The sequence below is a fragment of the Mesoplodon mirus genome, assembly GCF_964341445.2.
Source record: "Mesoplodon mirus genome assembly, chromosome: 3".
NCBI classification, from domain to species: domain Eukaryota; kingdom Metazoa; phylum Chordata; class Mammalia; order Artiodactyla; family Ziphiidae; genus Mesoplodon; species Mesoplodon mirus.
In genome coordinates, this window is record NC_138978.1 from 152,823,075 (window position 1) to 152,833,271 (window position 10,197).

Consider the following 10,197-nt stretch of genomic DNA (forward strand, 5'->3'; position numbering starts at 1 on the left):
AGACGTCGCTGTTCTCTGAGCCAGGAGCCATAAGGTGCTCAGGAAAGAGGATGGAGAAATACAAATCTGGCTCCTGGAGGAGATTTCCGTGTGTGGGTTGGGGGAGGGGTGTGTCTGGAGTTTTGTAATTGGATCTTGAGGATGCTTAGTGCCTGGATGAAAGACCACTGACAGGGATCGGGCCCTATGGCCCAGGAGGCCCGTGCCCTTGGTGGTCCTCCAAGGGCTCTTACTTGGGAGCCGTGGAAGGGGTGAGCTAGGTGAAGCGGCCTGTGGGGAGCCGAGGCAGACAGAAGTAGGCACTGGGGAAGAGGCTCAGGTTGATGGGATTGCCGTCCAGGCGGATGTCTTCCAGCTGCCTCCGGGTGTGCTTGTGCTTCTCAGCGTCACAGAAGGTGTCCCTCTGCATGGTCTTTATCATGTTATTCTGGAAAGAACACACTGACAGCTGCAAGCCTCCTCCGCCTGGAGATTCTGCCCTCAGGCCGCACTGAAGGCAGGCTCAGTCCGCTCTCCCTACCAGCTCGCCTCCCCTTTACAACTGGAGAAACCGAGGCACAGAAAGCCAACGCCCCATACAAGGAAAGAGGAGAGGAGACCCATTGAGGACAGATGGAGAGAGAGGGCAGATTGAGAGGGATGAAGGCAAGACGGGAGACAGAGGGTAAGGGAAGGGGGAAAAGGAACAAGCAACTGGGTGAGATGGGATAAGGACATGGAGGGGAAGTGTTTCAAAGAGTGGGAAGGGGAAGCAATCAAACTGAGTCTGTGGACAGTGGTCTGAACAAGACCTACCAATCCTTGTCTCCAGTGAGCTCTCAGTGACGTAGACCCACTGCTGCCTAAGGGGGCGGGCTCCCTGCAATCTGACCCCCACTTTCTGTGCTGTTCAATGCTCTTGCTCTTGGGGAGGCAGCTCACCTGCAGGTGTAGTGAGCGCAGGCTCAGGGGCAGGGACCTGGGGATGGAGTCCAGCAGGTTATCGGCCAGGTAGAGGAACTGCAGCTTCTCCAGCGCCTGGGGAGGAGGCAAAGGGTGCGGGAGGCTGGTGGGTGCTGTGGGGCCATTGGCAGTGATGGGTGCCTGATGTGACCCCGTTCGCTCACTCAGGGTCTCCTGGGCCTCAGCCAGGTGCCAGGGTCCACACTGGGTGCTGTGGGGGAGGCCCATTTCCTCCCACTGGATGCAGAAGGAAAAGCTGCTATCACTGAGGCGCCAGCAGCTCGGGGAGTGGGAAGGCACTCGGCAGTGTCAGCGGGGACTCTGGGAAGAGCAGGCAAGGGGCAGGGGTGGGTGGGAGGCAGGACGCAGGACATTTCAGCCCAGCCTCAGCATCTCTGCTATCAGAAGGGACTTTCCCAAGTGAAAAGTCTCCAGATGCTAAATCTGGAGCAGCTATGGAGAGCATGGTCGGGAAATACTCGGACTAGTGTAATGAAAGCCACAGGCACAATGGAAGCAAATTGCATATGTGAGTGTGACAGAGATGGGGTGTCAATCTCATCCACACCCCTCTTCATCTCCTCGCTGGAACTGTCCCAGGACTCTTCCTGGCCCTGCTGAGTGGGCAGCCCAGGGGGCCATATTTGTGCCATGTGTTTAGCCCTTCCCATCAAAACTGGCCAGCCAGTGACCAGATTTTCTCTCTTGAGAACTTGCTCCTAGAAAGACAGTGATTAGTCAGTTAGTGATGGGTTTGGGAAATAAAAGAATATGTAGAGAGAGAACTGGAGCCAGTACCACTGCAAGTCCAGTCACATGTAAGTCAAAGTCTTAGGGGAGCAGAAACTGAGTGTGCGAGGATGTTGGTGCACAGGGAGGTGACTGGGCAGTTGCACAGAAAGAAGCCGAGAGACCAGGTGCCCCACAGAGGGAGAGGGGGAGCAGATGATGGTTTAGATGAGGAAAATGGGGTTTGATTTTCACGCCCCAGAACAGGGTTGGAGCAGAGATATCCCGTGAGGGCCATGGGGGTGTGTGTGTGTGTGTGTGTGGTGGCAGGTGGCAGATGGGGGACTTAAGGCCCTGGCTCACCCTGAAGGCTTCAGGCTGTATCCCTGCGCTCTGGAGCCGGTTCAGGCGGACGTCCAGGACCTCAATGCCAGTGGGCAGCATGGGTAGCACTGCCAGCTTGTTCTCAGGGAGGATCAGATCCTGCAGAGCAGGCAGCAGGAGGAGGGCGTCGTCATCGATGGAGGAGATGACATTGCTCGAGAGGTCGATCCTCTTCAGTCTCGCTAAGAGGTGCAGGGAAGAACACAGAGAGGTGAGGGACACACCATCTTCCCTCGCTCCTGCTGGAGCTGCCTGTGCCCTGCTCCCTGCCTCTCAGGATAGGAGATGCTAGCCAGCTCTCCACCTGCACCAGGTCCAAACCAGAAGGAATCACTTTATAAACCTGGAAAAGCCCTCAGATTCTGTTATACCTTTCCCTGGAGTTCTGTCCTATGTGGATTGGCTTGGAAGAAGCTTTTTGAGGGTAAGACCCAACAGGCTCAGGAATCCCTGGATCCATCCCACTTCTACCCGTTAGTTTACACAAAAGAACAATGAGGCCCAGGAAGGCTGTCAGTAATTAGTGGGAGAATCTGGATTAGAGACAAGAGTTACCACGGTCTTGTCCGGAGGCCAGGATGGCAGAGAGCTACAGTTACTGGGACAGCCTGAAAACGTAGGCTTGATCATACCTTCTCCTCCCCTGCTTCCCATAGCTTCGGGGAGAACATACTAGAACAGGTCACTTCTGCCATCTAAAAATCTTCAAGGAAAGGAATTAAAGAGACTGGGGCTATTTCTGTTTGATAGCTGGAGAGACTGAAAGCCAACAGGGAAAGGCACTTGGTCTGGTGACTGTTCAATGTGGCTGGGTGGCAAGGGAAAGGACCCTGGGGGTTCCCTCTGCCCACCCACTCTTTTCTGTTGCCTGGACATTACATACTCAGCCCTTTGAAGTCTCCAGCCCGAATTCGGCTGATACGGTTGAAGCGGGCGTACAGGTAAGCGGTTGTCTGGGGAAGAGGAGGGATGTCCTCTAGGTCAGCGTCATCACAGTACACAGAGGAACCAAGGCACACGCAGATCAGACAGGTTGGCAGGCCTGGCCCAGGTGGAAGACAGAACAAAGGGAGACCCCCCTCCTCAGTCAGACTCCCTTCAGCCTCTGGGACCAATAGCCCCGGCCCCAGGGAGTGTCTGAGCCGTGGTTGTCTGTGTCTTCTTGGGTTGCTGCCCAGACCGACTGTCACAATGTACCCAGGAGTGCTGTGGGCCGCTGCCAGCCTGGCACTCAGCCCTTGACCTAAGAGAAGCAGATCCACCCTCAGTTATTACCCGTTACAATCCAAGCCCATTAGTGCCTTTATCAGATCCTGGTCCTGTGTAGGTTTTTCTGGGCCTATGTGGGTGTTTCTAGGACATCTATCAGTCTCTTTTCCATAGGGCTCCTCTCTGGTCCTGAAAGGTGCAATGAAGATGAAATAAAGCCAGATTCAGTGGAATGGCCAATGGCTGCCGGCTCTGCCATCTGCCTTGTGGGCGAGGAGTTAGACATTTCTGTGTGGCTCCAAAAAGCATAATAGAGCCAAGGTGGAGTGTACACTGCCTGCCCAGGATTCACTTCCCCTTCTTATGGTTATCAGCATCTCAGTTTTCTATTGGAAAACATCCCTCCCCTGTTCTCAGTCCATGACCAGTGGTCATGAGACTTAGGCCAGGCCATTGAGCTCAGACTGGCTTTACAAAGTTGGGAAGGTTTTACTGAATACTGCAGGAGGTTTCCATCCCTTGTTATGAGAAAGGACAGAGATTACTGGAGATCACTGCTCGTCCAGCTCAAGGGGGAACTCTGTTGGTAGTGACACAGACCCAAGATTAAGAGATAGCTCTTCTTCACCAGTCGTGACCAGACAGTGTACTTATCCCCAGGCCTTGAATGGCAGGTCCAGCTGAGGCCCTTTATGGTCTCTTTAAGCCTGGGAGGTCATGGATTCCTGACAGAAGTGTTTTCTCTACAGATGCCCCATTACCCTATACCCACCCAAGGCAAACATCTCAAGAGGAGAACAGGGACCGAGAGCAAGCAAGTCAGGAGTTAACTGCGTCCTCCTCTGCCTCAGTTCTGATCCCCAGCAGAGTGCCAACCCCCTACCGGCGGGTATGCCAGCATCTCAGAGTCTCCAGGAGGGCCTCAAGGAGAGGGAAAAGCTGCTAACGAGGGAATTCAAGCTGAAAAGCAGTATGACTGCTTCATTTGCCCCCATGCCAAATGACAGCCACAAAGTTATTTATTCTTCTCTACAGGCCTTTAATTGTCACTAATCTAATTACCACTCAACCTGCTCCCCCAGCAATGCTATTAATTAAGGTAGGTGGCTTTTCTAGGCACAGCGGAGTTCTTGCATTTCTTTGCTTCCTATCCAGTTTGTGCACTCAGGAAGAAGCATTAGGAACAGCCAGACTCTCCCTTTGTTTTTTGTTTTTTTCTCCCCTGCAGCTGTTTCCCCTTCTCTCCCTGATCCTCCACTCCGTAGCTCTGACTGCACTCCTCTTTGGTACCCCTGGTGCTGGGTCATGGCTGCCGGCCCATGACCTGTGGCTATTGAGACCTGTGCCTGTGAACTTACCATGGTTGGTCAGGGAAACCAGCAGGCCCAGCGTCGTAGGCCTGGCCATTGTGGGGTTTGAAGGGGGTGTCCTTGGAGCCTTTGTGCTCTGAGTGAAACTTGTCCTGGTTGGAGAAGCCAGGCTGGTCCCTTTAACCTGGAGACACAGTATACAGTAAGCCAGCTTTGAGGGACTGAGAGGGACTTCACTTTAGATTCTGGGAACATCAGCAACCAATTTCAAGCTTGCAAAGAGTCACTGTGGAGAACGAGGGAGGGATGGTTGAAAGAGTGAGCAAGGCAAGGACCTTCTGAGCATCTGGTCCCTCATTATGACATGGATGAGGAAACTGAGGTCCAGATAGGGGAGGGACTGAGCTCAAGGGGCCATCTGGTGGCAGAGCCAGAACCACATCTCCAGACCCCCGAGGCTGGGCTTTTCCCTTGCCCGCACAGACCAAGGTCAGACAGCAGATGAGTGCAGGCTTCAGATCAGTCCCTGCAAAGGCCAGAAAGGACTGAGAAAAGAACTTCAGAACTGAAGATAGTCTAAGAAAAGACAGGTTGTAACATTCCTTTTTTCAAGGGAGAATGTGAGGACATTGCTGTTGTCCCAGTGAGATACACCTTATGGTCTTGAAGGCAGAGGGAAGGAGGGATGTATGACTTCTAAGGGAAGTCCCACAAGATTTACTACAAACAGACAAAGAACTTGAAGTGTTGTGTCCTCTTTCTTAGTATTATCTAAATGACAAGTTCCTGTGGAGGGACAAGAATTTCCACCTCCTAGAGAAAGTTGGAGGCTTGAGATACCTGCATTATGGAACAGGTAGAGAGGGACCAGGCCTCAGGCTCCCAGTTTCTTGCAGGGAATGCAATGGGTCTGCTGCATGCCCCTCACCTTGGGGAGCTGGTCCCTGTCGTCTGTGAGTTCATCATAGTTGCTCAGGTCAATGACCTGATCGTAGTTGTCCAGGCTCAGGACATAGTCCTCCAGAGGCAGAACTGCATAAGAATCACTTTCCCCGTGCGGCTGGTCTCCTTCCCTCTCCCTCTCCGTCTTTGGGAGAGATGCTGTCCTTGCTTCCTGCAGCATCAGGGCCAGCAGGCTGAGTAAGGCCAGGAGCTTCATGGAAGTCCTGGCAGGTGGGGGATGGGATGAGAATGGGGCCGAATCACTTAGGTATCCAGTCCTGGGGGAATAGCCCACAAACTCACCCCACTTCCCACCCCAACACTTGCAGACTCTTAAGCCATTTGTCACACACTTAGTGTCTTCATTGCATGTGCAGGCTCCTTCAAGGCTGGGGCTACATCTAGGGGGATATCTCCTGCCAGCCCCCCTCACTGCTCGCCACTTCAGTCTCTTCACATGCTCAACCACACACTGATATTCACTCACTCAGGAATGTGCAGGCACCTGGCAAAGGCTCATTTACTTATCTCAACACAGACACACTCATGCATGTCCCCTTGTCTACATACCTCCCTACTAACTAGGCACACACTTGTGAATTTACACAGATGTTCTTTTATACAACCACCCACTCAGAGTACAACCATTAGCCACTAAACTAGATTTAGAGAAACTTCACCATTAAGGAATCCTGTGGTTTTTAAAAAGATCATTCATTCATTCATGCCTTTGCTTGACAAACATTTATGAGATATCTTAATAGTCCCAGGCACTGGATTTGTCTCTGGGGGCACAGAAATAAAGAAGGCATGCCTAGTTCCAGGAATGACTAGTCCATTTAGAGAACATAGGCTTAAAAATTGATTACAGTGTAAAAAAGCATGTTAGTTTTAAAATCTATTTATAAATGCAGCTTTTTAGAAACAAATGATTATGGAAACAAAAGAGCTCTTTGTGTTTGGTTGTACACACCTGGAAAATTCCTTAGGTTTCTGTGTACAGGTGAATTCAAATGTTCATGCAAGTTCATCCACATATGCACAGATGGGTCAAGGAATGTGTGCAGTGTGGGTGTGAGGTACCCAATGTATTTCTGATAATGCAGCTCTCCCCAAAGCCAGCTACACAAGTCTCTAGTAGACTCTCCCTCGTTTTTTTCTTCATTTTTAAAAATTGAAGTATAGATTTACAATGCTGTGCCAATCTCTGCTGTACAGCACAGTGACTCAATTATAAAAAATATGGGGCTCCCATGGTGGCACAGTGGTTAAGAATCTGCCTGCCAATGCAGGGCACACGGGTTCGAGCCCTGGTCCGGGAAGATCCCACATGCCGCGGAGCGACTAAGCCCGTGCGCCACAACTGCCGAGCCAGCGTGCTGAAACTACTGAAGCCCATGCACCTAGAGCCCGTGCTCCACAACAGGAGAAGCCACCGCAATGAGAAGCCCGCGCACTGCAACGAAGAGCAGCCCCTGCTCACCACAACTAGAGAAAGCCTGCGCGCAGCAACGAAGACTCAATGCAGCAAAAAAAAAAAAAAAAAAAAAAAAAATATATATATATATATATATGGAAAGCTTCATGAATTTGCGTGTCACCCTTGTGCACGGGCCATGCTAATCTTCTCTGTAGCGTTCCAATTTTAGTATGTGTGCTGCCAAAGCGAGCACGCTCCCTTTCTTAATTTTTGCTGGGCAAGGGGGTAAAGCCCCCATCCTAGCAAGAGGTGTCTCTTCATCTTACCTCCCATACGTTACTCCAAACCAAATTATATAATCAAAAAAATCTCCAAGCTAAAGCCCTAAGACAGTTTACTCCCTCCCTCCAACCTCAATCCCCTGTCTCAACCCAGACACCCAACCCCACTGCACCCATGCCCTCCTCCCCACAAGCACTCTCCCTCTTTTGCATACCAACGGGCCCAACACCTCAAAGCCTTGAAGCTTACCCCTGTAGACTCTTTTGGTTCCAAATGGAGGCTCACAGCTTCCAGAGAGGTGGAGACTCTGATGGAGAAGTCATGACCCACGGAGGGGTCTGGATAGACTGTCGCCTGGGGAGGGCAGGGGAGCCAGCCAAGGCAGGCATGTAGCCAATCAGACTTCTCTTTTTCCTGACGTCCAGCTGTTTCTTCTCCTCTTTCCTCAGCGGGTCCCTCATCCCACTCCTTTGCTTGGTTTGAAAGAATTTTTTTCTCCCTCCCTCCACCTCTTCTACTCTCAGCCCCCTATACGCACCCCTCCCCACCTCCCATCATCTTTTCCTCTCTTTCTCTGTCTGCTACGTCTCTCTTTTTCTGGCCCACCGTCTCTGAGGGGGCAGGTGGTTCCCACCTCCTGAGGGGAGACCGACCCCTCAGATTCTGTACTCTCCAAGAAGAGGAGGCAGCAGTGGGGGTACGTGGAAGGATGGGGCTTGGCTTTCCAGCTTTTTTCTCCAGCCAGAGAGTGATAAGGCTTTGGTTTCATAGATGGAATCCAAAGATTAAAAGAGGCTCAGCTGAGGTACTCCGACCAGCACCACTACCCACCACCTGGACCTCTAATACAGGACCATAACTGAACAAAGATCACCACAGGGAAAGAGATTCAAAGAGAAGGTGAATGGGGGACGGAGCAGGATTTGATAGCCAACTTCAAGCTCTCTGACGATGATGGGCAGGAAGATATAGGAAGTTCTCCCAATCTATAAGATTGGGCCCTAGAAAAAGACTTCCCTTTCATAAACACCAAGAGGCACTGTGTGGGGTCCTCAGGGGGATGAGGAGAATCACCCCCACTCCATGGTCCCCTACCAAAGATGTATGTGTCAGGAGAGACTCTCCTTTCCCTGGTGCCTTAGGTTGCTGCAGGGCAAGTCCTTGCTGAAGGCACGGGTAAGGGGCTAAGACATTGTCCCCAGGAGTCTGCCAGCCTGCATACATGTTTGCCCAGGTTCATAGGTGATGCTCCTCCCTACTTCCTCCCACTAACCAGATACCAAATCCCAGCTGCATGGTTCTCCTTAGGATCATTTAATCCAAACCTTTCATAGTGCATGTGGGGAAACTGAGGCCCAGCAAGGTGAGGTGACTTGCCCAAGGTCACACAGAGCCAGGGCCAGGTCCTAGATTTCCTGATTCTCAGGCCAGAGAGTTCTCCTTCATTCATATGACCCTCCCCTTCTTTGCCTCACCCCTGAGGTCCTGAGGCCATGTGTCTCCGTGTCCTCAGAAGAGATGGCCTTGGCAGAACTCATCTCTGCCCTGGCACAACAGGTGAAGGGGCAGTGCTCAGCCTGCGGTGCTCCTGGGCCCCAGGGGCAGTGCTCAGCCTGCAGTGCTCCTGGGCACCAGCTGGTGTGGAGGGGGCTTCCCCAGCTCAAGAACCTTGTCACCAGAGCAACACTTGTTCCTGTGCCCCAGACAGCCCCCCACGTGTGGAGAGACACGCAGGGCTCTGCTGGTGTAGGGAGAGAGCCCCTGGAGCCAGGAAGGTGCCCAGGAAGCAGAATGCATATGCGGCGGGCTGTCCTCTACTTTCTCTCTACAGCCTACGCACTGCAGCCAGAAACCAGCGCCCCCGCCCCGCCCCCCAGTCAGCCTGGGCCTCACCCCTCCCCACCCCACACCACTTATTCCTTGCGAAGAATGCAGATGTGACTGTTCGTTCATTCCCCCCTGCTCTCTGCTCCCACTCTCCTTCCCCGCTTTCTCGGTGACGCACACCCGCCAGCCCTCCTGCTCTCTGGGCTCTATCGCTGTGGCCCCTGCAATCGGTCTTCTCCCACGCACTCGGCCAGCTTGGCCAGATTTGCGGTCACGCCACGCATGAGCCGGCTCCCCTCCTCCGCACCCTCCCCCAGCCCCCTCCCCCGGAACCCCAAAGGAGCACCTTCTGATTTAGGCTGCACGTCTTAGACCCTGTCCCAGCTTCTGCTCTCGGTTTCACAAACACACCGGCACACACTCTGGTTACCATGGATTTCAGGGAGGGTCCATGGGATGTGTGTGTGTGTGTGTGTGTGTGTGTGTGTGTGTGTGTGTGTGTGACCTACGTGGGAACCGTCTAACGATCATGCTGTTGTCCCAGGCAGCTCAGCTCCCAGAGAGCCCGGAAAAGGTGGCGGGAGGTGCGGGAGCTGGTCTAATCCGAATCTCATTAGGAGAAGCAGGAGGCATGATGATGGAACAGAGGTGGCAGGCCCTGGGGACAGAAGTCTGGCCAGCTGACCCTGTTGCTTCCCTGTTCGTGGGCAGAGAGAGAGGCAGGGGTGGAAGTTTCAGGAACCCTCCTGCTTTTTGGACAGCAAGGGTCTATTCCCTGCTGAGGGCTTGTAGCTACATAACTCCATGACTGGAACTCATTTCCTCTCTCAGGCACACACACACACACACACACACACACACCTCATACAGGGTAGACTCCATGTCGTCCAATCTTTTTCTCATGCTGCTTCTCTTCTTTCCTGTTTATGTGCTTTTTCCTCCTTCTCCCACCTGGCAAAATCTGATTAAAACCTTAAGATCCAGCTCAAATGATAGGGGCCATTCTGGTTTCTCCCAGGCAGAAGTAGAGGCCTTCTCTACTATGCTTTCTGTACCCAACATTATTGCAGACACATAAGACATGCAATTACTAATTCATGGATTTTTCCCTTTATGAATTCCTCAGTGGTATGGGGTATATATTACTTATCC

At 52.4% G+C, this 10,197-nt stretch overlaps 1 protein-coding gene across 1 annotated transcript; it reads right to left on the reverse strand.

Moving 5' to 3' along the window:
* Positions 1-256: 256 nt before the first annotated feature.
* On the reverse strand, positions 257-5,733 carry OPTC (opticin; the record flags this gene model as incomplete). The annotated part of the gene is made up of 6 exons (XM_082615182.1): positions 257-427; positions 922-1,017; positions 2,035-2,237; positions 2,939-3,097; positions 4,623-4,758; positions 5,503-5,733. The coding sequence occupies 6 exons, from the start codon at positions 5,731-5,733 to the stop codon at positions 257-259; spliced, it is 996 nt and encodes a 331-aa protein (XP_082471308.1).
* Positions 5,734-10,197: the final 4,464 nt, after the last annotated feature.